Source organism: Phaethon aethereus (genome assembly GCF_964289735.1).
Source record: "Phaethon aethereus genome assembly, chromosome: 18".
Taxonomy (NCBI): domain Eukaryota; kingdom Metazoa; phylum Chordata; class Aves; order Phaethontiformes; family Phaethontidae; genus Phaethon; species Phaethon aethereus.
The window spans coordinates 4,495,490-4,523,342 of record NC_138594.1 but is presented as its reverse complement, the minus strand read 5'-3'; the positions used below and the strand labels follow the sequence as shown (position 1 = coordinate 4,523,342).

The 27,853-nt window shown below is 36.6% G+C and overlaps 1 protein-coding gene across 1 annotated transcript in view; it reads left to right on the top strand.

The window, feature by feature from the left end:
• TBCD (tubulin folding cofactor D) overlaps positions 1 to 27,853 on the top strand; it is a gene marked incomplete at both ends in the record, with an annotated part of 130,263 nt that overhangs the window by 78,850 nt on the left and 23,560 nt on the right. The window contains 12 exon segments of the mRNA XM_082008267.1: positions 557 to 674; positions 2,120 to 2,180; positions 3,702 to 3,724; positions 10,652 to 10,683; positions 12,819 to 12,881; positions 13,312 to 13,388; positions 15,157 to 15,238; positions 18,917 to 19,035; positions 19,457 to 19,548; positions 20,412 to 20,552; positions 25,582 to 25,665; positions 26,959 to 27,117. Coding sequence (XP_081864393.1) covers positions 557 to 674; positions 2,120 to 2,180; positions 3,702 to 3,724; positions 10,652 to 10,683; positions 12,819 to 12,881; positions 13,312 to 13,388; positions 15,157 to 15,238; positions 18,917 to 19,035; positions 19,457 to 19,548; positions 20,412 to 20,552; positions 25,582 to 25,665; positions 26,959 to 27,117 — 1,051 coding nt within the window.

Here is a 27,853-nt window from a genome sequence, read left to right as displayed (position 1 = left end):
GGATCTGTTTTGTCTTGTCCAGTCTGACATCTTCAGAAGAATTCCTTTTTGACTGTTGTGTGTGTAACCAAATGTTTCTTAGCATGAATTCAGGATCCTTTGCTCGGCCCACTCAAGATTCTGAGGATGTACTGGCTGCTTTTTCATATGGCTGAAAGACAGCAGCTGACACTCGGGTGAATCTGTAGTTACAGATCTTACCTGGGCTCCCTGTAGTGGACTAGGAAGATGGCAGTTTACATGGAAGTAAAACTCCATGGAAGTACAAGCCTCATTTCCCTTACTGTTCAGACAGCCCAGTGCCTAATAGCAAGTATATTATTTTGTTTATTCCAAACAGGGAGCTAGCTGTGAGTACAAAATTGGTCTTGGTGTTGTTTAGTATGCTTTGTCAGAATTTGCTTCTATTTTTAAAGCTTGGATTTCAGGATATTTTGGCCTGAATCTCCAGAAATGGTTTTCCCATGTTATTTCTAGGCAGACATGTTTACATTTCAAACTGTGATCTGTCATTATGCTTTGTTTAAAAAAAAAAAAATTATTTAATCTCTTTCAGTTTTGCCGAGACTTCTGCCTTTATCAGTGGGCACAGATCTGCACACACGCCATGGGGCAATTCTTGCCTGTGCTGAGATCACCCATGCACTGTGTAAGCTAGCAGGAGAGAATAATAGGTATAAATGCAAGATTATCTTGACTATAAATTTTTCTTTCAAGTCTGGTCTATTGAAAGCTTCCTGAGTATAATTATGGAAATCTCCATCTTACTGAACTTCTTTTCCCTTGAATTTTTGTTTGTTTTGATCAGTCATGCCAAGCCTTCACATTTTATTCAGTGATGTTCTAAACTTAAGTCTGATTTCATCATCAGGAAAGTGAGATCATTTGCTGCCTTACTTGGAGAGTTCAAAGTTATCATTTAAATATAGATTAAACCCCCTTTCCCCATAAGTATGATGTCTTTCTGGTGAGGGGACAGTCTTCTGTCTTCAGTGTTAGAGAAGTAGCTCCTCAAGTAGCTGGTTGAGTTGGACTGATTTAATTGTTGCTGCTGAACGCTGGTCCATATATATATATATACATGTGTGTATAGGCATATGTGTGTGTAAACACACGTGTGTTACAAATAGGTGATGTAGCCAGAATAATTGACAAAACTATTTGGAGATGTCTTTGCTTTAATGGGATTAAAGAGGTGAGTCATTCACCTTTTGTTTCACAAGAATCACTTGTGAAAAATGGTCAAAAAATCTTAATTGTAAAGACTAGAATTTGGAAGTTACGTTAGCACTAGAATTTTCTACTAGCATGACGTAAACTGGGATGAGCCACTGTTTAAGGTCAAGGCAATGGAAAATAAGAGTCCAGAGTGCAAACTTCACTGAAAATAAATGCAGTTCTGCAGGAGTCATAGATACATCTACACAAAAGAAACATGTTTTTAAAAAACAGGGAGAGTTTCCTGAGTAATTTTGGTTCTAAAAGTTGGATAATTGCTCTCTGGTTAACCTTTTTCATTTTACTTCTGAGAACATTCTGATGCAGTCATACAAAGGTATCTAAAGCACTGACATATGATGTTTAACGTCATTGTACAAGCGAAAGATACTGAGATTAAATCAGTAACATATCAAAAGCGTGCACCGATTTTTATGGCTTTAATTATTGACAAATAGGAATTGTATTTGCTGGCAATTTCTATCAAAGAATTTCTGTTAATCTTAAGAGTTCCCTTTTCAAATAAGTGGAAAAGTTGGAGACACAGATGCAGAGCATTTTTAGTAGTGGGAAATACTTGGAATTGATGGAAAAATCACAGAAGTTTTGGAGTCCAAAAATACAACTGAGCTGAGAAGGGTCACTGGTGTATTACTGATTATAATGTTATTAGTAAGTGACACTAAGTTTTTATAGTCCTTTAAGAACGAGTTTGCTACATGATAAGGAAAGAACTTACTATGTTTGCTGGACTATTTAAACTTAAATATTGCATATTTCTGTTGAGCATAGTTTGGAAATCAAATGTTTTTCTGTTTGAAAGTACAGTAAAGTCATGGAAGAAAAATTACTTTGAGCATGATTAGGAAACGAGTCTTGAAAATTTTTTATACCTTTACAGATCTATAACATATTATTTCAATGAAAAATCATTGGAGGGACTGAAGCAAATCCATCAAGAGGTTTGTAGCAAGTATAAATGTGTCTTTTAATCTGGTATTTTGTATTCTTTTTAAACAAACATTTACAATTAAGACAGCTGTTCTCCACTCTCCACTTCCCCTTGCCGAAAGTAGAGAGTCTCACAAAGACAGGTTTGGACGCACACTCCAGACAGTCTGATAGCTGGATGTCCTTGACCCTGTGTTTTACTCCAGTATAATTTTGTATTTGGTCCCTTTCTGTTCTGTCAGCTTCTTAGCGAAGCCACTTCCTCTGATGTGTTACACTTCTGAAATACTGCATGGTGTTTTGCTTTGTTTTTCTTCCCCTTCTGTTTCTTCTCCCTTTCTGTACCTACTGACTGGCCTTGCAGATAGATGTGTGGCTGTTGCCTTAATGTGCCCAGGCTCAAGAGAGGTCTCCTAGTGGGTCCATTCTCTGTCCTTTCTGTCCTTTCTTTTTTTACTTTAGTGTGATTTCATTGCTAAATCCTTGCATCTATAATTTACCTAGCCCTTGAAAGTCATATTCTGTATTTCAACTGAGGCATTGTCTTTGTCTCTACTTAGGACAAATTGAAGTCTTGTCCTGTGCATAGCGATTTAAAATGCTTCTATGGAGACAATTTTACCTAATTTGTCCCTTCAATTTTAAGTCATCCCATGCTGTTGTTTTTTTCTTTTGGCTCCTGTTTCTTCACCTTATGGAACAGACAATACTTCAGTGTTCAGGCTCCTACTCGTTTTCTGCAGTATCTGTAGTACCTTTAGTCCCAGTTCTGATGTTAGGCTTCACCATTTACCCATTATGCTTTAAAGTACATAGGTTCTTCCTTAATGCTTCTGTGCATTAAGCTTAAGCTGCTGCTAAAGGTTGAAAAAGCATTTGTCCTTGTTTAACTTTCTGATGTTGAAATGCCTGAAAGCTTGTTATAATGGCCTTAATTTTTTATGATAGTTTCCAGTTTCTGTTATCTGTTGTTATGATTAATCTGCAAGGTTGGTGTAAACTCTTTCTTTTTAAAAATCTGGGGGTTTTTGTGTTTTTACTACATAGAAATTTGATAATCTCTGATTTTTTGAGGTGGCCTATTCTAATATTAATAATGAGATAAGATTTCTTCAGTCACATTTGAACTTCTGTTTAAGTTTTTCCTGTTTAATCTGTAGCTACAAAGTTATTTTCATTTTCCAGCCAATGCAGTGTATCATCATTTTAAAAGGGCCAGCTATGGAAAGCAAATGTATTTTAAAAAGCCAGACTAGCTTCCAGGGTACATGCAGGAGCAGCTAAGATTTGGAATTAAGAAAGTTAGTGCTTTATGAATCTGCTAAATTGATTTTTTTTTTTTTAAATGGAAAATTCAAATGGATATAGAGAGGTTTTTAAAAAAATATTTTTCCTTTTAATTTTATTTTTAAAATAGTCCAAAGTGTTGCATAGTTAACAGTATATAGACATTGCACATGAGAAGGAAAAATGAAAACAGTTGTATCAGACAAACTGCTAATATTTTTTTGATTGCTTCCCCCCCACCCCAGCTTTGCAGTCGTCAATTGTACAGGTAAGAAAATGGATGCAAAAAAATTATTTTTCATATTGGAAAGTATCATTTAGAAGTAACGAATATGGTAGGATCCTAGGGTTTTGGTTTTTTTGTTGTTTGTACAAGTTAGTTACACCTACCATAGACTGCCAGTCTGGCACGGTTTATCAGAATGCAAGTACATGCATCCTTTTGGCTTTGGCTGCCTATTACAGAGCCTGATGTCGTTTTATAATGGTTGTGGTGTTTAGAGAGTGCGACTCACAGGCGTGTTAGATTAATGGGAAAGTGGTAAGTACTGCTCTCAATATTGTGATAGAGACAGTTAAGAAAGGAAAGAATGTGAAACAGAATATGCTCACTAATCTGTGGCTTCCGCAGTGTGTAATGGATTTCTTTCCCATTATTCACCTGTACTGTAGTACTTGTAAGGTTCAAATAGGTCTGTAGAAATGACCTTTAACTAATAAGTTAATGAGTGTGTGTGTGTGTGTCCCCTTTTTTTTAAAGGAGCTTCTATCTAAACTCTAGAATTACTGTCTTCATTCTGTGTGATGAGTAGGCCAGGAGTATTACAAAAGGTTCAATACAATTTTTCGACTCGTGTGCCAAAAAAAATATAAATGAGTTTTCACAAAGTTGTTTTTCACTTCCTATTTATTTAAGCTTCCAGGAAATAAAGGGGAGTTTGCCTAAGTAACTGTTAAGTAAATGTGAATTAAAACTGGTATGTGACTTCAGGGTTTGTTCCTAAATGTAAGGAAATCAAAACATAATTAATGACTTGCATTCCCTAATGATTGTGTATGCGAATGAGGGATTTTTTTTCTGCTTTAACTGACAAATTCTTCAAGCTTTTGGGCTGTTTAGTTCACTTCTTTGCACTTGACATATCTGAAAACAGTAAACCTTCAGTAGTTTTTTTGTGTAATTATTAATTATTTTTAAGAATTTTTATGTAAGTTTTTGTATCCTGAAACTTTTTGAAAAAATGTTAAAATCTACTTCTTGAGGGTCGTACATACTGATGTGAAGCTTCCACTCCAAAGTCAGCTTGTACTGGTGGATGGTTTTAATGCTGATACTGTATATTAGTGTCTTTGTGGGTGGCTGTCTTGGCTCCCATAAATTCTTTAATGTCAGGGTGGAGCTTGGGTGTAATTTGTTTTTGTCATAATGTGCACTTCTTGCATTTAATGGTATTTATAAGATGCCTACAGAAATGTTTTCATTCTAGATAAGACTTCTAATTCAACTCCAAACAAAATTGATTCACTGCTTGTTTACTTTAATACTTAGGCTGAGACAAAGATGTCTACTATAATCCATATTTTAAAATATTGGTATGCATAAAATATTTTAAAATAGGACAAGAAAAATAAACTAGGTTATAAAAACAAACCAGCAATTTGAGTATTGCTGGGCAAGCATTTAGTGAAACAAGCCAAACTTGTTTCGTGATGAGTAATTATTGCACATAATATTCCAAAGATTTCCATTTGAGAAATTGCTACTGGGAATTTTCAGTGTAACAACATCTTGTAGGAATGTTGAAAACCTGTGCATTTTATTTTTGTTTCGGGTTTTAAACTATTCTGACAAAAAGCAGCAGGCCACATGTCTCAGCTCTTTATTAGATATTTTGCTTTCACTTCTGGTAACGAAATAGCTGTCTTTTTGTAGACCAAATGGATTTTAATGCGTTGATTAAGCTGTTTTCAGAAATTGTGTTGGCCTGTGAGAAAGGAAAAAGGAAGTCAAGTGTAAAAATGCTGTGTGTTTTTTTTTTTTTTAAGTTGTAATTTGTGAGTATTAAGCTGGAAAATGGGTTATGAATTTCTTGTCTAACGCTTAGGATTCCATTGAATCTGTAAGGACCTCAAGTCGAAAAAGCTGAAGTGCTGTAATGGAGACCTTCATTTAACTAACCATCTTACTTTGTTTATCAGCTCCTGTAATGCCTTTAACCTGATTTTGAATGATCACCATGAATTATCCTTCAGACAGGACAGAGTCCAAATTTTGAGTTCTACTGCACAGTCTCTCAATTTTGAGTATACTTGAAGCAATCAAATTTGCTTATGCTAATTGTATAAAATTCTGTCCTCTACCGTATTAATTTTTTTTTTTTTTAAATGTGAGTATCTTTCGGTCTTCCTGTATAAGTTCTTTTCTGGGCTTACCATAGTATGCTGAAAAAGGGGAATGCAAGTCCAGGCACATCAGTGTGTACTTCCTTCCATTAGTCTTGATTCTGACACATTGGATGCACTAGTTCGTCTGGAGGAGCTGGTTGGTTTAAGCATTTGCATGTGCACTTCCAGTTGAGTATTGCACAGTGAGCCTGATTTTCTGTATTAAATGGGCACTAGTTATAGCAAGTCGTATGCAAACCATGCCACTTAAACAGAGTATTTGTGCCTGTTTTGTGCTATATGGGTTATATCATAGAGTTATAAAAATTGAGCTATATTTTATTTGCTTTAAACATCACTTTCATGTATAAAACTTAAGACCAAAACATGTGGCGTCTATTGCCTTAAGCTGTCTTACTTGGGATAGGAAGTCAGTCTGCCAGTTTAAACAGTGGGTCAGCCTTATTTATATTATGCTTCCACGGAACCAGCATGGTTAGTATCTTTTTTTTTTTTGTAGCACATATATTTTTGTAGTGCATCTAAGACCTTGTACTAGTTCTCAATATGAAAAGTCCTCAAAAAAAAAAGATTAATAGTAGTTCTGTTAAGATTCTTTAAAAACGCATCATCTGATACAAGGTTCTTGAATGAATATTTAGCTGAATAGATGTTCAGAATTAATTTTCTTTTTTCTCCTTTCTCATAGCCAGTCTTGAGTCTGATAATACAGGTCTTAATACACAGAGTTGGGTAACAAGATAATTTAGGGACAGATATGGAAGTGCTGCAGATAGATATGCTGGGCTTCTTCCAGGTATTTGCACTGCACTTCTGTATTTCAGCAAATGTTGTATTTATTGGGCCTTCAGGCTTCCCATCCGAGCTGGATGTGACAGGATGCCCAGTGTTAGCAACTCCCACACCAGATGATTCAGTTGGTGCAATGTGCTGCATGCCGAGTTTTGCTCTGATCTCATTCTTGTAGCATATGGAGAGACGGGCAGCGTGTATTACATGGTCAACTATGTGGGATGAGCAATTTTAGGTTTTTAGAATAGTGGCCAGTGTAAGTTGGACTGTCATGTTCAGAGTTTCAGCTTTTCCAAAAGAGGAAGGTAGCCCGTAGGTGTTGACAGGTGCTAGGCAAGAGAGAAACTAATTTCAAAGACCTTTAAGGTTGCTACTAATCTTGATGGTTTCAGGGCAAATGTGTTTCTTGGCAGTCATCTAAGTCAGAGAGTTTTTTAGGCATATTAACTTAATCATCAAATAATCCCAGCCTTGCAACAAAGCTCGTCTTAACAATTCTTCCAAGTTTAAATTCTATTTTCCATCCAGTAGCATGATGGGTCTAGGAGATTGTGCTATACTGTGTTCTGAAGAGTTAGAAGGTAAAATTCTGCTGCTGCTAACTGAAGTCACTGGGAAAACCCTTACTCATAGAGTTCACCTGCAGTCTTCTGGTGTTAGAATACCATATAAAATGTGTATGGTCAGCATATGAATTTACAGTAACCTAAAAATAGGTGTTTGTTAGCTTAGTGTAGTTTTTTCTCTGCGTTTTCAAGGGATGACTTTAAGAGCTTTATTAAATGCACAGGCTTTTTCATCTATGCTCAAAGGTTTCTCTTTCCTCCTCTGTGTACCTTGTGATAAAGCCATTTTGTACTTCCAAAGTCCAGTAAGTGTACAGACTGGACCTTTTAAGATATCCAAATTCTATATGGGACAAAGAGTTCCCATGGAAAATAATTGCTTACTATTCATATGGAGATGAAAATCATTATTCAGCAGGTGTTCTGGAAATGGAGTATTTGCAATTGAATCTCTTCAGCTGTTCCAGTAGTTTTAGCTTCAGATGTTTATGAAAACATAGATGCTGTTCAGTTCTAAACAGCTTCAGTTACTGTTATTTTTATAATCTTAAAGATGAATTCTGAACTTCTCACAAAAAGTAGGTTTTAAATAATTAAAAAGTCTACAAAAAGTACCTTGAACTTCTATATGCACTGAAAACAGCACTGTTATTGGTTCTGATTCAGGCCTATGTAATTTTAAAATAGATACCAGCATTCTTAGGTCAGTAATCTTAATTACTACAAAAATCTACAAGGGATTACACTTTTTGATTATATTTTCCACAAATAAATTGTGACTCATCCTAAGATGTTTCTAGGAGAGAAGCATTGCTGTGGAACTGCACATAGGAAGGAATGCTCAGGAGCTCATGGAACCTGGGCACTGCATCAGTCAATTTACAAATTGAATTAATAATTAAACTTTGAAACGGGTACATCTAATAATGTGATGCAACTTGTGGATGTGTCTTTGGAAGAAAAAAGAGAGACTACTGACTGTACAGCAAAATTCAGAATCTCTGGATTAGGTAGATCCGTATCTTTTTAATTTAGTGAAATACTGTGGAGTGAGATAAAGTTAATAGAAAGATGCACATCATGTTTGACAAACTAAGCACTGACTGAGGAAAGATCTCGGATTATGATAGAACTCTCCGTTCTTAAAGTTGAAATATGTATGAGCTGTGGAAAGGGGGAAAAAATTTTAGGTATATTGATGACATACTTGAAAGGCAAGAAATAACTTGAAAAGTTTTGCGGGGAAGAACACATAGTATCACAGTGCCTTCAGAGATAGAGTTGATTATAGTTTCTGCGTTAGGTGTAAATCTTACTATGCAAATCACTGTCACCATTCTTCATTCTTGCACAGGGACAACAATCCTCAGTGAAGCTCTAAACTCTGAAATTAAATTGAGTTGATGTAATGCCAAAGGAAGGGATAGCTGTCAAATTATTAACATAAGAGTAGCTTTAAGTGGCCTGACTTCCTTATTGGCAGTGTGAAGAAGTGGAGAAGAGCAGCCTTTATGACTCAGTTCTTGCTTTGTAGTTTGAACAGAAGTTCATATCTGAATCCTTGCATCAGCAGTCTCTGTTGCACACCAAACAAATTTACGAGATCATTACTTTATACTCATTTGCAGCAAGACAACAGACAAAAGGCAAGGAATGGGTGAGGACAAAATGAAGGGTGAAAGAAACGTTGAAGAGGAAGCGAGCCTTGCCACATCATTCTTCTCTTTTTGCTGCTGTCCCAACTCCTTGCATCACTTCTTTGGTTTTAATTTAAATTTTTTAGAAGCTAGAGAGCAGACAACATGGCAGGAAGGTGGGGTAGATAATACACAGACCTTATCAGCATGGGGCTGTGGAATCTGTACTTGCTTCCTGTGATGATAAACTGAACTGTGGATTATTATATTGAGCTTAATATATTGATTGTGGAAAGGAAAAGTTTCCCAATAAAGGGAGTGCTGATCTATGGCAAACAAGAATATTGTGGAGTTGGCATCTCTGCATTACCTGAAAAACCAATGAAAATGTTGAGCAGTCAAAAACCCAGCACATGTTGCAGGAGGCACTTACCCGTATGGAATGGAAAAACTTGTTTAAAATGTTAAGGCTTTTGAAGCTCATATAAAAGGATAAATTGGAGAACAAAGTTCTAAGAGTTGTTAGGGTTGCTAAGTTTGCCTTGTGAGCACAGCTACTAATTTTATTGTGGGGAGGGAGGAGGAGAGGAGGGAAGAAAAGGTTTAAAAAAAAAAAAAACAACCAAAACCCAAAACCAAGCAAATAAACAAAAAAGCCTTTGTTGTTCCTGCCTCTTGCTGGGAGTTTCTGCCAGAGCATGGCCATACAAACAGGTGATTAAAGGCTTGGCACACCTCAGGGAGGAAATATTCCAGCAGAAATGAAGGGAGACAAGAATAAGGAGCCGAGGGAGGGAATATCCAAAGGAAGGGCAGGGGTCAAAGGTTCAGAAAATGGAAAAACGAAGCCAGAGAGGGTGACACTGAGCAGAGCACCCCGAGCAGTGCTCATAGCACCTTGGGGATACCCACGGAACCAGCAGACACTGCTTGGCGGAGTGAGGAGATGTTTCTCTGCCAGAGACATGGGAGGCTGAAGAATGGGAACAGGCCCTGCCATTCCCAGGATGTGTCTCCCTCTCCCACTTTCTGCCCAGTTCAGACTTTCTCCTCCTCGTGTTGTCAGTGGCGGGGTTATTGTTCAGATGGGATAACTGGGCTGGATGAGCCTGAGGTCTGAGCTGGTGAGACCATCCTTAAGTAACACGCACTTCCTTCGGGAGGGTCTGAAGCATCTTGAACCACTTCTTTCTCTCCCTTTTCTGATGTGTTTGAAGTTTTTACCCCCTCGCTTGAGGGGATGAATACAAAATCCCCTGTGAAAAGCAGAGGGTGAAGAGAGAAGGGTGAGAAACCTCGCCAGAAAAGTAAACCAGTTAACATTTGTGAAAATGGAAACTGGTAAGTGAAGTTTCTATTTAATGTTCCAGAGATGAAGATTTTGTGAAAAAATTGCATGTAATTGCTTTTCAGTTGTGGAAGTCAGAAGCTCATAGAGGCTGTATGACCTGTGGCAAGTCCCACAGGTTTGGAATGCTTCTGAAGCAAGTGAAAAGAAAAGCAGAATGAACTTGACGGTCTTTTATTATTCGCATTAAAAATTAGAAAGACTGGGACCGCGTTTTTGCAAGAAGTTAAATATTCAGGAAGGTTTCGTATGAGTCATGCTGAAGTCAAGACAACAGTTGATTTTAAAAGAAGTATTTTAGAGTTGGTCAAATACAAAACTGCAGGTATTTTGTGATCTGCTTTCATTGTAAAACGTTTTTGAGAGTTTTTTTGTTGTTGTTGGTAGGCAGTGCACTCAGATTGCTTGTGGTAGGTTATTCGCTGATGGCTGTTTCTGCTTTGCAGGGGTTTAGGTGGAGAACTGATGAGACCAGCTGGTAAGTATCACAGCTGTGGTGTGAAAGCAGAAAATGTGCAGCAATGAATTCTTCTGTTTACTTTCTTACAGTTTGTTTTGCATACATTGTGTTGAATGCATAAAGTAAGTATGAAAGGTAATTAAAAAAACACAAAGTTTGAAAGCCAATCACAAGACACATATGCCAGAACATTGCTTGCCAGCACAATTGTGAATAACCCTGTTTGTAAGAATTGGAGAGAGTTCTTGGTTTTGTGTCACACATTCTCTCCTTCCGTTGTTGCACACAGTGACATTTCTTCATGGTTGAATTGGTTTCCTTCATTGATTTACTCAGATTCCTCCCTGGAAGAGATATGATCTGTCCATTAAGACAGATGCTATCTTGTAACTAATGATTTTATCACGATACGTATGTGCGCAAAGGTGAAGAATAAAGACCGTATCAACAACAGTTTGTGGCAAAGGTGGTACCACAGAAAAGATGATGGTTTGTTCACATGGGTGTTGAAGATAGTTACATGCTGAACCACTGTAAAAAGGAAAGGCATTGCAGGAAAAAGTAGCCATCCAGGTAGCCTGGGTGGGTAAGGAAATGATGCCGACTTGAGTTTCCTGCTCATGGGTTGAATGAAGGAAGTGCTACATCGCAGATTCCAGCTTTGAAGATGTGAAGCCATCCAAACTTAGTGGGTAAAGGAGTTTCAGTACCAAGCTGGAGGGGTAATCAAATAGAAGGAGTGAAGAGGGCAAGGGGATTTCTGCAGTCTTGAATGAGTTTACAGTCTTGTGACATGATAATGCAGGCTGAAAGAATAGGTAGTTTTGTGTAATATGTTTTAGCTTTTAAGCAGCTGAATATTTCATAGTTTTGGAGAAGTACAAATGACAGTATTTTGGCATGATACAGTTGTGTAGGTGGAATAAGAGAAGAATTGAAAATGTTCCACAGATTGCCTGCATGTCTAATGAAGATGATGGTCTCAACCACAATAGAGCATAAAAGAAGTGTGGAGAACTAAGGAGGAACCCTAAGAGACTTGGGTTTAGTCACATTGTACTTAACCTTGTCTGTGAATAAATATTAGAACAAAGAAGCTGACAGACAATATTGAATGGAGTTTGAGCACAAGGAGCCTGATTGTGTGACATTACCATAGTGAGGACTGAATTCAAGAGTAGATTTGGAGCCCAGAAAGTTGATTATAAATGAAGATGATGATGAACTGTGTACAGAGCCTGGAGTAAGATTCAAAGATTAAGTTGTGGGAGGAGAGGAAAACAAAAAGGTGGCATTATATAGTAGCTTGTTCCATCCTCTCCCTCTTCTCCACCAACCCTCCACCAACTCTAAAGCTGTCAGATAGTGAGTATGGATGTATACACATCTGTTTTACTTGAACCAGGAGGTGAAAGATAGTGTATTCCCCAAGTGCTGAGTTTTCATTTGAGCAATGCAGTCAGTCTATTCTATAGTAAAAGTTTGCAGTGTTTACTGTGTTAATCTCTATTCCGCAAAACAGCATTGAAACACTAAAAAAAAAAACTATTTCAAAAGTGGTTTTGTAAGCTTAGAACTCATTTAGGTTTATAGATTTAAAATAACGAGGACTTAATTATTAAAATGACATTTTCTTGTATTCCAAGTATCAAAGGAAATAAAGCGTCATCCAGTTTTGTAGCTCCTAGCACTGTGCAGTGAACAGATGACACTCCTTGAAGGTCCAAAAAAATGCTAATAAGAAGTAGGAAAACCTTTGATACATATTTGAATAGTTTTTTAAGTGTCTGTAGCATTATCCTGGGCAAGTTGATTTGCTGTCAATGGTACTACATAGCCGTTCACAGACTGGTGGCCAATATGTACATATGCACCTTAAATGGCAGAGCGGGAAAAACATACCACCGAATGATGGGTTGCACGAATGATGGGACTAACTCATGTCAGAGAACAGTTACTGCATAGTATCTTTTTTTGGATGTAAGAATCACAAGTGTAATTTCTTTCCAGTTTCACATATTTTACATATTTTGGACTTTGCAAATTTTCTTCAGTTTAAAATCACTGCTAATGTAACTTGATGTGGTTGTAGCTTCAAAATTGCTGCAATTTCTCTTTTTATTTATCCAGTTATCACATTTATTTTCTTACAGTCTGCACTTTAATTGAAAAGTTGTCACTATCAAAAATGCCATTTAGAGGAGATCCAATAATCGGTATGTCATAGTTTAAATAACCTTCTATTACCTTAGTAGTTATTCATTAAGCTAAAGTATTAACGAATTATGTTTTTCAAAGAAGCAATTTAGCAAGGTTGGGTGGCCTAACAAATAAAAAACCTGAAAAAGGTACACAAATACTGCAACAGATGGTGATGTTATTTGAAGGTTTGTTTTGAAGCTGTTCAGTAATTTTTTTTTTTCCTGTCAAGTTTTCAGCATCACCAGATGCAGTGTTAGCGCGATGTATATTGTAAACCAAACCAGAATAGCTATACTACTTGAGAATCACAACCTTGTATGTTTTGGAAAACCAAGGAAATACATTATTATGTATAGTTGCTGATCTTTGTAAACAACAAAAAGAGAATGTTGAAGTTCAGAAAGTAAGAGGAGTTAATACCATTTATGCTATTTACTATTTCAGGTGGCTGGCAGTGGTTAATAAACGACAGTCTAAGAAGTCTCCCTCTTGTTTCAAGTGCTGCACGACAGCATATAAAGGTACAATAGTCTCTCCTTCTTCGTGTGGTCACACTAAATACAGAATTAGCAATATTTTTGCTTTCTGTTGCTGGATTATTTTCCATGGAAGCCAGTTGGGTCTTGAATGTTTTTCTTAGATTGGTAAGAAAGGGTTTTTGTTTGTTGTTGTTTTTTATTTGAATTCCTCAAAATTCAAACGGACCTTTTTGATAATAATTGAACAGCTATCACAAAGGTTATTCTTCGAAGTACACTTGGACAAAGTAATTGAAAGGTGCTGGCATTGACAGCGGGCTGGTGGTGCGTAGTTGCTGATGGTTGCTTGAACCTACTTGCTCTTGGCTATACGGTTACATTGATGTGCTGTTTTGCTTCTATTTTGGTGTACCTGTAGTATGTGTAGGATATGTTGATTTTGTTAGTTTCAGAGAACTTTTGTGAAAATTAAAAAGAATCTCTGGATGATGTCCTCAGGCCTTACGTACTGAGGGCATATTTGTTAACAGAATATTGCTGTGATCAACCAGAGTTTTTCAGGAAAACTTTTGCTTTTATTTCTCACTATCCTACTCTGATTTGATTGGTAATAAATTAAATTAATTTTCCTCAAGTCGAGCCTGTTTTGCCCATGATGGTAGTTGCTGAACAATCTCTCCCTGTCCTCATCTCAACCTACGAGCATTATATTTTCTCTCCCCTGTCCAGTTGAGGAGGGAGTGGTAGAGTGGCTTTGGTGGGCACCTTGTGTCCAGCCAGGGTCAACCCACCACAAAGTCCCTTCCAACCCAAACTCTTCTATGATTCTATGATCTACTGCAATTACATAATTCTGTATATTTTGCTACTATAATGTCTGTGGTAGTTAGAATATTATTTAGATGAATAGTGGTTTTCTTTCAAGTCCTTGATGTTGCATAGAGAACATGTCTGAGGTGTCTTTGAGGGTAGAATTAATAGGCTGTACAGGATTCCTGCGTTATCGTTTAAGATTTCTTGTACCCAGAAAACATGAGTATTAATAAGGATTATTGCTAATAGTATGGAGTGAACAGTGTATAGTTTTTGTACACTCTCAAATTTATTATAATTTTGGTCAGCATTATTGTTATTAGCCGAAAAGTGTAATTCAACCATAAATTTTATGAGAAAACTTGTTACATGCTTTTTGAAATAGCAGCTGTGTTAATTTTGTGTTCTATATTGGTGACCAAAACCACTCTAAAGATTAGGAGGTTCAGGCATAATACACAACCTTTGATCCTTTTCTAAACCAATTAAGATTGAGACACAAGGATTGTGATACTGCATATTTTGGGGTTTTTTATTTATAACCTTCAGTCTGTGGTTTTTTTCTGTGTTTCCTTTCTATAGCCTTATGGGGAAATATGGTTTGTTTCTTATCAATCTGGCATCAATATATTGAAGATGAAATAATGACTTCTGTATTTTGTAATACTGTGTCATCCTGGAGGTCTTTCAACTGAACTGAAAATACAGCTGATACATTACATTTAAGACATTAATATGTCTTAAATATTTAGCTTACTGGTACTTTTGAAGGAATAAGAGTAGAATCTGCTTTTATTTTACATAGGTTTCCTGTTCAACTGTTCCTAAACTAATATTGGAAAGAAATAAAAAGAAAGTAAATGTCAGTAGCTGAAGGGAATGATTTTTTTTTTTTTAATTTACTCTCTTTTTCCTTAACTTTTTAATTCTAAGCACAGTTATAATAAAGTATGACCATAGTAAATATGTCAAGTTCACAGTTCTGCCTTTGTTACAGGAGTCTGCAGTCTCTGCACTGGCTGCGCTGTGTAATGAATATTACATCAATGAAAAGGGAGACGCTGATCCAGCTCTACAGGGTAATGACTCATGTTTACAGTAGAGGCAGAAAATATTGGGCTGGACCTAACTTGCACTTTGGAGGTATTGGAAAGAATGGGGAGGAGCATGACTAATTTTAAAGAACCTTAAAAAGCTTCAGGAAAGAATGATTAAAACCAACTGAAAGTCTAGGAAATATCTTAGGGGTTTTGCTTGTGTTAGCCTGGAGGTGAATGCAAGGTACCATAATAATGAATATTAGGAAAAACAGATTGATTTTTCTATTCCATGCTGTAATAGAGAGCAGCAAAGAATATGTGCTTGTGGCAAATCCTAAATTTTGATGGAGTGAGACATTTTCACATCATATTTTGATAAATTTTATGCCGGAGATCGTGACTGACTTAAAGAAGAAGAGTTGATTAGGGATAAGGAGAGAGGGATAGCAAGGACACCCGGAGTTCTTGTAAATGAAATGTGCATATGAAACCTGTTTGGATTTGGATCAGGATTAGGCTTAAACTTTTGTTAGGGGCATATGAATCAACATCTTTTTTTATACTAGTTTTCTTGGACCTTTCTTTGTTTCAAGTATCAAATTGTATTGTGTCCATCAGAGACAGATTGCTGGATTGTGGAGATAGATACTGTAAGAATAACAACATTTATGTTCTTCATTTTCTAAATATGACAGTGAAATTACATATACACAACAAAATAATGATTTATTTTCCTATTTTTTGCCATTACTAAGTCATTCCTAAATCAGGTAACAGTATACCTTATGATTTATTTCCGTTACAGTAGTTCCCAGAATGAACCTGATACTTATCACATACATAGTAACATGCAGTCCATGCCTCAAAGAAGTAATGGCTGATATATAAAAGCAGCCTATCTTGATTTTTTAAAAATGTTTTCTATATTGCTAAATCTCTATATTTTTGTAAATTTTTTTCCCCCCAAAAAATAGCCCTTTCCTTCATGCAGGTTGGCACTGTGTGCCTGATTTTTTGTGGGCAGCGTGGGAAGATGTGATAAGATACTGAGGCAGAATTGAAAAAACAACCTCAGGAAAGGGTAATCTTTTGTGAAAAGAGAACACGTTGGGCAGGAGGAGAAAATGCTGAATCAAAGCAAGCAAGTTAAAAATTACTTGGAAGGTTAATAGGCCACATTTTATGTACGGATGAAGTTTCAAACTTCTGCAAAAGTGGACTGGAAAACTCAGCCAGATGTCAAAATCAAGAGGGAGAGAGGATCTACTGGAAGAATATGCAATAGATGGCTGCAGCTGTTCTGATGCTATGCACTTCTAGATGCCTGTGCAGCTTAATTGTTTTTTCCTGGATTCTAGGTTAACTTTTCATCTGGCTTATGCTTGAAGGAATCATGGCAATGTAGCCAGGGTGGTCTAGGGACATAATTAGAGTCAAATTTGTAGACACAGGAAAAAATTTTTCATCAGACTTTTCTGCAATGATTTAGAGAATAGAACTGTGAGTTGGAAATTCTTGTGTTCTAAAAAATCTCTAGTCAGCTCTGTCTTCATTATGCTTTTATTTGGCCTTGTACTGCCTCTTCCACACACGGTAACGAAAGTGCCATTATACATACAAGCATCTTTTGAATGGAAAAAAAAAAAGAATTGTGTCTTTTCATCTCTGTGCCGGTAAAAACTATGTATTTCATGACCATTAAAATCTGTATGTTGTGGGATTGAAATCCACTGCTGAAAATCCTCCCCATAATGTCTGATGTACGCATGTATGTGTGGAAGCTACAATGCAGAAGACATTCAATGACAATGCAGGTGCCTTATCTACCTTGGTTAAGGCAGGTCTAAACATGATTAAGGGGATTAGAAAAAAAAAAGGCTTTTGTAAAATTTAACCAGTGTTTCACTATGGCTTGACATAAAATGAAAACACAAATCAAAGATACTTTAGTGATTTGGCATTCTGAATCTGTCCCTATAAGACCACAATTTTATTGAATCAGTTCTTTTGCCTCTGTTTGTTTTCACCTTTTCTTTGTTTTATTTTTTCTGTCTTAATGTTTTCTGGTTTGGTTTTGATGACTTTCTCTTTGAATATTCTTTCAGATGTGTTGAATTAATATTGTAGACACTTCATGGGTCATGTTGTTTTATGAAGCTGAAGACTCTTAGAAGAATATGAACATTTGCATTACCCTCACTAGCATAATTACTAAGTAGTTATAAGTAAAGAGCTGCTTGTTTGCTACTTGTCATGGCTTAATTTTATGTCATTTGGCTAAAATGTCAATCTTAAATTTACATCAATCAAAGGGAAGACTGTCATAGTCTTACCATCTAAGATCATCTTGCTGTCTAAGCAAGCATTGCATCTTCCTATGGCCTCAAGACTCTATCTTACACTCCAGTGGTTTGGAAATTTTTAAATAATAGATGTGCTTATAAGAACTTATTGCTAACCTCTGGACAGGGAACTAGTTCCCTGATGTGAGGAACTAGTTGAGTCCTGCCAATTGCATAGGGATTTAAAAAAAAAAAGCCAGTCATGAGTTATGATTAATGTGTAGTTTCTTATGGTAACTATTCTTTCTTCCTCTAGCAAATATTGCTCAATCATTTAAATCTTAGATGACAGTAAGCAATGGCACAATTATGTAATCTTCCTATGATCTCTGCTTCTTTTTCCTTGAGGATTAAAAAGTGCATATTCAGCAAAGAGATTAATAAGACCACCTTTCTCCTTTTTGAAACAGAATTGTGTTTGTTGCAGCTATCTTGGTTGTTCTTAGAAGCTTTTCTGGAACACCTTGCTTTTCTCTGCATTTTACGGAAGGGTTTAATATAGTAGCTGAAAAAGCTGGTAAAGGAAGTATTGTCTGTTAAGTCCATGATAAAAACTACAGTAGAAATATAGAGATTCCTGACTTTTTTTCTTTTTTTCATTCATCCTCATTTTCTTCTTTATATCACTTTACTTCATTGTTGAGCCTCCTTTTTTCATGCGCAGTTCAGTTTATTCTTGTTGCTTTTGTCTGTGCTACTGTTTGTAGAGCCATTGCCCCTGTTTTGTCAGGTAACAGCGCAGACAATCTCATCACAGCGTTCCTACTTCAAGTGGTAGCTACGTTTTGACCTTTCTACTGCAAAAAGCCCAAGTTTATTTTTGTCTCAGGTTATATGAAGTTATCCCAGTGCTTAGGTATGATCTGTGTATGTGTTTAAACCCTGAGTCCAATTAAAACTTTTCTGGGGGAAAGCTGTCGAGTAACTGACCTTCACAAATCCAGAGACATCTCCTTCCTGAGACAGAATACTTGTCTAATTATGGAAAATGATGACCTGTAAATATAAGAGAACTCGTCCCCCTGTGTTTGCATAGACAGTTGTGCTTATACGTATTCTTTGGATTTTTGAAACATTATAACTTTTTAAAATTGAGAACCTTGTCTTTTCTCTCTCTGAATGACTAGGACTAGTCCATCTAAAATCTGACTTCAGACTTAGAAAATAAGCATTCATGTAATGGTGAACATATTAACATTTTTATCTCTTTTTCTGTAGGGAATTAAAACTATTCTGTATTTCAGTTTAATGAATTACAAAACCTCCTAGTTGCTCTTTTGGGGGGGTCTTTTCCTGTTTAATTTTTTTGTTGACCAAATATGTAATGATAATGATGTGGTAGTTGCTTTTCACTCTGCAATTGTGTTTTTTCTAGATGAGCTCGTGACACAGTACGTTTCAGAATTACAAAACACAGAGGAAATGATTCGTTGTGGCTTTTCACGAGCTCTTGGGGCCCTTCCAAGATTTCTGCTAAAGGGCAGGCTCCAACAGGTGAGAAAATATGATCATTGTAATGAGAAGAGGGCACATGGTATTTTGAATGAAACCTATGATGGTAATCAAATAAATAATAATGATCATAATTAAAGGTCTTGTGAAAGGGCTTTGGATTCTAATGTACAGTAACTCCAGAAAATCATCATGAGTTTAGCTTGCCAGAGATACTGATAATTAAAGTTTAGTCCTGCTTTAGTAGTGTTAATGGAAAAGCCATAGATTGAATTATCCCTTTGCTATGGAACATTTGTCCAAAGGGAAAAGTGAGGCATGCTGACAAGTCCTGGTGAAAAACCAAACACTGGTGCCTGCTTGGTTCTCTCATACGTGATTGAGCTCATTTTAATACGATATCTAAATTTAATATTTATCATAAGAAATGCATTGGATTTAATTTTTCTTTTTCCCCCCCCAGGTTTTGGAAGGTTTGAAAAAAGTTACCTTGATTTCCCCTGCAGATGTGAGCTTTGCAGAATCCAGAAGAGATGCCCTAATAGCAATTGCAAAGTATGTTATCATCTTTATTTTTGTCTAATTTTAACTCTTTCTCTAGAAGTTTTCTCCTGTTCATTCTGCTTTCTTTTGTGAGCTTGTAGCACGATTCTTGGAATCAGATACACTATGACATACACATTGCTAGCGTGGGACTGTATACATCTCCATCAGAGGATTAGCACACATCTGAGGATGGAATACAACTCTGGTGGTGTGCTTTTTTAAAATCAATTAACTGAATAGCTAGAGTATATTTTAAAGTTTGCCTTTTTCACGGGCTGCAATTTAATGAGCTTTAGTGAGGAGGAAGAATATATGTGTTTTCCACTTTCTTAATAAGAAGATTGTATTGGTTTAAAGAAATTGTACTTTTTTCCTAAAGGGATATTTTCAATGTTGACATGCCATAGTGTAGTTAGTATTAATAGTATCATAGTATATATATGCTCTTAAACTGTTACTGTGCAAAAAAAAGGTGTCTTCAATCTAAAGAAGTTTGTCAATACCAAACTCAATGCACATTGTATTAGTTCTTTGCTATTCTTGCTTACTTCACTTTAAGAAGAGTTCAGAAAGTGACGGGTACTGTAAGCATGATCTTTTTTGTAGTATTATAGATGTAAAACCAATCTGCCTCTCTGTTGAGGTTTTAGCCTTGCCAGTGTTCCTTTAAACCTGAACGCTGAAATGCTCACGTCAAATATAACACAGTAGGCTCAGAAATATTCTTCGTACTGTTTGTAGCAGATGTTATAGGTGTTCAGAATAACGCATGTCCGGGGAATTTTATTAAGCAACAGAATAAAGCTATGATCTTAATGTTTCTCCTTGCCAGTGTTGTGGTTTTTTTCCCCCTCCTTTTTCTCTTTTTAAAGGGTTTGCCAGACAATAGGTGTAAAAGGAGAAGGATCCGAGGGAGAATATGTCTGCAAAGATAATGTTACTCAGATTTATACTACGTTACTTAGTGGTGTGACTGACTACACCACAGACAGCCGAGGAGATGTTGGAGGATGGTAAGATGCCTTACAAGCAGAGACTTAAATTTAGCTGTCATGTTTGATAATTAAAAAATTATGTCTTTTCAAAACTGTTAGAAATAGATAGCTCTAAGCTTTTGGAGATTTGAATACAGGTGGAAATACACGGGAGGAAGAAGAGTAGAAAGTGAAAGGAAAGACTGACATCAATTTGTTTGTCCCTTGCCTCAGAGGTTAGAAAGATGGGGACTATTGTGTTTTAAACTGAAGTTCAGCCTTATTCTAGTTTTGTGGATGACATTGTTTTCTTTTCGTGAATGTCAGGAATGTATTTAGTTGTAAAAAGTACACAGATTTAAAACATTGTTTCTGTTCTTTGAGATAACACGTTTACTCCTACTTGGTGAATGCTATTGTTCGTTCGTGTTGTGGGGATTTTTTGCCAGGAGAGGGAGCAGTTGCATAACGTGTTAGTGACAGATTTTCCAGCCTAGTGACTGAGATGGCTAAATTGTGCTGTGGTATTACTGACTCTTCTAAACTTAGGGTTTCCATGATTTCAGCTATGAGATTGCGAGAATAATTATATCATAAGTCTGTAGGAATGTGTCGACTAATGTGAAGTCTATAGAATAGAGATAAGATTAAGTCTGCAGCAGTCATATTTTTGTGACGTTCTTCAGTCTGCACAGTTCCCTTAACACATAAAGAAGATTCAGTATATAATATTGCATCCATCTGAATGTTCTGTATTCCTTCAGTGACGGTACAGATCTGAAAAGGCAATCTCTAAATTGATGAACCAAAGCACTATAAAGGCTGACGTCCTTCTTCGGGTTTGTGTTTAATTTCTAAAGAAGCTGTAATTGGGGATGTAGCGTCACTTCCTGATTGGAAGTTCCTGCAGTCTTTGAATGTGGTAGACAGAGCAGCATTGAAGATTTCATGTTACTCACTTCATTCTGTAGAATTCCACAAGGTAGTTACCAGGTGAGAAAACCATGGGAAATAGGGATCTTTAGAGATCAAATGAATATTAAGGAAACAGACAGGCTCGTTTGTCAGGCTACTTTTCTGTGTGTATTTACGAGCACAAATATGCCCAGCTTGAAATAGTACTTGTTAATAGAAAGCATGAAATTCAGGAATAAATCCAGTATTTAAATCTGCAGATTTAAAATATATGACCATTTCGCTGCTATGTAGAAGGCTTAGAGCGGTAATACTTAATCCTTGTATAGAGAAGCCATAAATGAAGTAAATGAATGTGATAAAACAATTTTAGTTGTCGGAAATTGATTTTGAGTACAATGCTGTATTTGACAGAGACTTCTTAATTTTACTGTTTTAATCCATTATTTTAATTAGAAAACATGCAGATATATGTTGCTTTTAGATACGATTCTATACATAAACTGCCCTGTTTACCAGAATATGTAATACTGTTTGTATGGTATAGTAGTGTTGTGGTAATGTATATTTGACCTGTCTGGCAACTATATGAAGCATCTCAACAGTACAGAGATACATGTTGAGGATTGTGTATTAACAACCTGTTGATTGTTCAGATCTAGTATCTGGCTATGCTCTTATTACATTCTAGGCAGGAAGGGGGGAGTGCCTAAAAAGTACTGGTATGAAATAATTTTGTTGGTTGAAAAGATTTCCTTATTTTCCCAGTTTATTGAAGAAGCTCTTGTCTAACAGTGCTGAGTCACATGAAAGGCTTTGCTGTTTAGTTTCAATCATATCCTTGCAGGGTGTTTGTATGAAATAACTGGTTTAGGCATTTTTTCAGTCACTGTTCTCTTCTTTGAAGGGTGTTTTCTACAGTAGTATATGAACATGAAACATAATTTCCTTTTAATTTAATTGAGTGGCATCTACTGTATTGTAACTGGCAGCTGAGACCCAACAGGTGAGGAGGGATAGAGGACTAGTGAAATGAAAGGCTCCATGCTAGGTATGCTGTGGCTATAGCAAAGCTGGCGGAGCTCACAGGTGATGGTTGCAGCCTGTGATGGTAATTGCTGACTTTTGAAGGCTATGATGGGTGAGATGTTAGGAAGGGTGTGCACTTGTCCTTGCTCATCATACTTCTTTCGGTGGCCAAAACAGTCTCAGTCGCTTGCTCCCTCCTCCCTGCTGCAAGAAAAACAGTCCAGTTCTGGAACGTTGGCTGTGTTCAGCTTCAGCAGCCATGCATAGCATGCTGATCCCTGTTCAGATCCAGTATAATAACACATGATGCCAAGTATGCATCGTGTGAGTTTGGGAACTTTTTGTTTAGGCTCAAATTTCTGGTTGTGTCTGTTTTAGAATTCTGTCCTAGTCACTCTCTACTTTAGTGTTGTTACTCTATTTGATAGCCCTAGGTTTGCTTTAAAAAAAGAAAAAAAGTTAATTACAGTGGCAGTCTCCTCTTTAGGTTTGCTTATTAAATATAGTTTGAGCACAGGGGCACGTGCTGTAAAGTACGTTTGTAATTACCAGGAGGAACAGGAGCTAGTATAACACACTCTGTAACCAGCTATTGTCTTCTGTAGAAGGAAAAGCTGTGATTGTGCTTTTTTTGTGCAATATGTATCATGCTAGAGTTTTTCATTGCCAGCAATCACTGGGTAGTTTATGCTGCTGTCAAACTTTAATGCCTGTGCTCTACCGAGTCATTGAGATCTCATCAGTTCCAGTGTGTGTTGCAATAGTTATTCATAACTACTCTGTCTTTGAACAGAAAATGAAGTGTAAGTTCTATGGTGCAAAGTAGAAGAAAGATATTTTGTGCCAGGTTAGTATTGGGCACTTTTTTTAATTGACTAGCCTTGTTCCTTTAGCATACGTCACTACAATATTTACAAATGTGTTGGAAAAGTACACAGGGCAAATAATACAGACTACTCTTAGCAGCCTGAGTTAATATTTGTGTGTTTATATTTTTCTTATTTTCTGTAATCATAGAATACTTTGGGTTGGAAGGGACTTAGCCTTCAGTACTGGTTGCTAAAATTGTCATATGACAGGCAAATAATAACACAGGACAAGAAATCGGAGAAAAATGGGTGTGTTTGACATCTCAAACTTGGAAGAGGAAACAAGGATGCAAACTAGTAAGGATCAAGAGCAGGTCATTCCAGCTTGCGCAAGAGAAAGAGCTTGGCTTTCCCTCTCCTTCCTCAGCCATCAGAGGAACAAGAGGGAGGTGAATGGGTCTTGCTTAGAGAATGTAACACAAGAGAGACACGGGTATCTCTTCTTACAAGATGTAAGAGCAACCATATAGGGTGGGGAGTCAGAGAAAGGGAAGAGATAGTAAGATTTTTGCTTTCAAAATTAGGCAAGAAACTGAAGTGCGTGGAACCTGGCTAAGTATTATTAGGTATTCAAGTTAACTTCCACATCTGACTGCTCTCACTTAAGTTCACCATACCTATTGTTTATCCTTCTGTCTATGTCTTCATTTAAAAACAAACCAAAACTCTACAAAGTGGAAATTTTCAAAGAAATCATGAGGAAATTAAATTCCCAACACCCATTAAAATTCAAACGTGCTCTGAGCACCAGATTCTTTTTAAGCTTCTTTGGCAATGCCAGCCAGAATCAAGTCAAGAAACATGTAAATTAAAGGGGGAAGGGAAACCCTTTCTCACAGCAAACAGTTGGCTGCTAAATACTTTTGTGGCCTCTCAAATATGAATGTTTTCTCATTCTGTTTCTTCTAAACTATTGAGTAAGATGGAAAGATATGGGGAGAAATGCCATTTCTCTGGAGAGACCTTGTCTTTGGTGTGTAATTTTTGTCTTCCTTTAATGGAATCGTGGGAAAGTTTAACCAACTTTACTTTCCATATGCAAACTTTAAATTTCGTTAGACAGATTGTTTGCTGGGACTTGTCCAATCTGTCTACAGGTGTTAGACATGAATATCTAGTAGTTAGATACTATATGAAGAACTAGGAAAACATACTTTGATGAAAGATTGCCAAACTTGTATTAAGCTACTTAGGAAAAAATGATGTAATTTACCTTTTTTACCATTATAACAGATGTCCCACCCAGTTTTAGATTGCATAGGCAACTATTTTCAGCTTGTTTTGGCAATTGGAAGCAGGAGTATTTCTTTTCACAGTAGGCAGGTGTATGTTTTCAAATATTTCAATTTGCTCTTTTATTTCTTTTTTTTTTTTTCCTCTTTTAATTATTACTGAGAAAGGATGACATTACCATGAGTGACTAGTGTGATGAATGTGTTGGTCCTGGTCTTCTGCAGGATCATGTAAGCAACTGAGGATCTGCCATGGTATTGCCCATGTCTTAAGAAAGAAACTACTTTTAACAACTCATGTATTGACAAGGCATGTGGTTTAACACAGGCAAATTGATTTTTTTTTTTAATTGAAATTACACTCTTAATCTTTTTTTTATATCGATATTATATTTAGACATTTTGAAGGCAGAAAATCTTCACCATATAGATAAGATGCACTTCAAGTACAACTTAGTGTTACTTTAGCTAATCTTTTTCATAAAACTAATTATTATTTAGCATGGAGATTTCAGCCATTCTGAGTCAAAATTTTTTTTAATGTTGGAAATATTAAGCATGAAAATTTACAAGAATATGAAATTTTTAACAGTGCTTAAATATCTTGCGGTCAAAATGTGGGTTGGCCTTTTCAGATGATGATTTGAAGCAGACGAAGCACTTAGCTTTAAATACATCTACTTGCATACTAAATAGTAATAATCATTATCAGTTTTAACATTCTTAAAATAAAGAATAAACCTGATGACATCTGGCTGGAATAAAAAATAAGATGGTGAGGCAGGGGGCTTGCCTGGAAACTAGGATGACCATTGTACCCTCAGTGCAATGTGGGCTTCACTTTGCAGAATGGGGCTGGAGGGCCCAGCTCTACACACTCCTCTTCCTCCCAAAACTATGATAGCTGCTCTCAGTGGTCAATGCTTTCATTAGTTTGAATTTTTACCAGTGTCTAACTTAACTGCTGATGTATTTCTTTAAATAAATACTGATGTAACCCCTCTACTGTATCTTTTTTAACAGGGTACGTGAAGCTGCTATGACAAGTTTAATGGAAGTGACGCTTCTGCTGGTTCAGAATGAAGCGGAGTTAATTAATGCCAACATGTATGCTACTTGTACTGTTTCTGTGTCTTATCTTATAACTACATTCCAGTCCATACAAGAAAGCACTGCACTTATATTTAATACTTACTCCTTTATTAAGTGTGACAGAACTTTTGATAGAAGTGCATCAAGCTTTCACCCATACAGATGCTGAGAATTTTGTATCTTTTACAGAGAGACTCACCCTACTGTGAGAAACTGGGTGGCAGTCTCGCCTTTGAAATATGGTGTGTGTGTGAGATTTGGTTTATAGTTGCCGCCTCTGTGGAGCTTGCCAGTATTGTTCACTTAAATAGAAATCAAACTTGCCTGCTTATCCAGAGTATTGCATCATTAATTTGGAATGCGATAAAATGTGGAGATGAGTGCGTATTCATTTCTGTCACCTTTGCGGAATTATTAGTAAGGAAATAGAGGAAAAAATAATTTACACTGAGCTTCTGATTTTTAATTTCATCAGTTTTTAAGCATAGCTTGAGCTGCAGCAAAACTTCCCTAATAATGGTGGTGTTTTATCGACAAAGCATGCCCAGTGGTTAGCTGAATGTAGACATGATTTCTTTGTTAATTTAAAAAAACCCAAACTTTGAAGGACAGGTTGAAGGAAAGCACTGGATTCTGTAGGAATACACTACTCAACCTGTTGTCCAGGAGCTTCCTCCTGTTGGTCTATTGCAGACATAGATTATTCACATGAAACTTAGAAAAACATTCCGGCCAGTTGGATCACAGTTTCTAAATATTCTGGGGTTTGCTGTAACTGAAGGAATTCTAGCTGGTTTTACTATCATTAGTTGGCCTTTCTGAAGGTGTAAAAGGGCCTTCTAGAACACAGTATTGTAGCTGAGAGTTTAGTTATGAATGTCGGTAGAATAGAATATTGTTAAAAACTAGCCAGAGTTGAAGAAGGGGTTAATTTGGGATAGATGAGATTTGGGATAGACCTTGTCCTCTGCTATGTGTGCAGTTTTCTACTTGAAAATTTCCTGCTCTATTTCCATCTGAAATGTAGCAGTTGATCCAAAGCACCTTTGTATCTTTTTGGATGAAAGGTGGTATGTGAATATCAAATACTGTGTATATTAACATCATGTTTTTTGATTGATCTATGGAAGATAAAGCTTTAAAGATTCTGTCACCATGTTGATGTCTTAAATCACTTTTACGTTCATTACAAAGAGTTAAACCAGAATACTTTCATAGCAGGACATTTTTGATACCGCTGAAACAATTTAAATTTACATACACATTCTGCTGATTAAATTATGTAATTAATTGTTTTCTTCTTTGTAGCTGCAAACAGATTATGTGTTGGCTGGCTCAACAGTCGGCTGAAAAAATAGATAAGTTTCGAGCTCATGCAGGGTCGGTGTTCCTTACTCTTTTACATTTTGACCATCCTCCAGTTCCACACATACCTCATCGAGAAGAGCTAGAGAGGATATTTCCAAGGTAATATATTGAAAAATGTGTCCTAAACCAGTGAAAGTAAAAGATACGTGCACTCAGTTACACCTAACATAAGCAACCTAATGTAATTTTTGTGCCCGAATGCCTAATATGTTTATGGAGGAATATTTGGTGCTATTTGTTAGAATTTCATTGAGCTGTCCAATGAATACGCATAGATGTACAAAATATTCAGAAGAAGAACTTACAGTATGAGTTCCTGTTAAAACCATAGTTTCCTAACGGGATAGGTCTTGTTAGGCTATGCTTCATAAGTCTTTCTCTGGATGAACCCAAATAATTTCTGAACCCATCAGCCAATTTCATGGTGGATGGTAGAGATCATGCCAGTAGTAGATGGGAGACCATTGGTAAAACAGAACTGTTGGGAGCTGTATTTTGGTAATCCTGCTTTTTATGAGAGGTCTGGTTTATAATCTCATTTTCTCTTCATGATGGGGGTGCTGGGATTTATTGGCAGTCCCCCTTCCTGAATTTTTTTCCCCCTGACTGGAAAGCATTGATCGATCCTAATGATAATTTCTAATGAATTGTGTTATTTTAACCAAGCTCTAGTTGCAGTAGTTTTCCAACATGGAATTTCTAGTTAAAGCAAGAGTGAGAACAACTCATTCCTGTATGGTGGTTATAATACCTGGCTGGGTTGAGGAACATCCAACTTTGTGTTCGCATTCTGTTTATTCAGCAGAGTCTCAACCTCCTGTAACTCAAAAAGTGC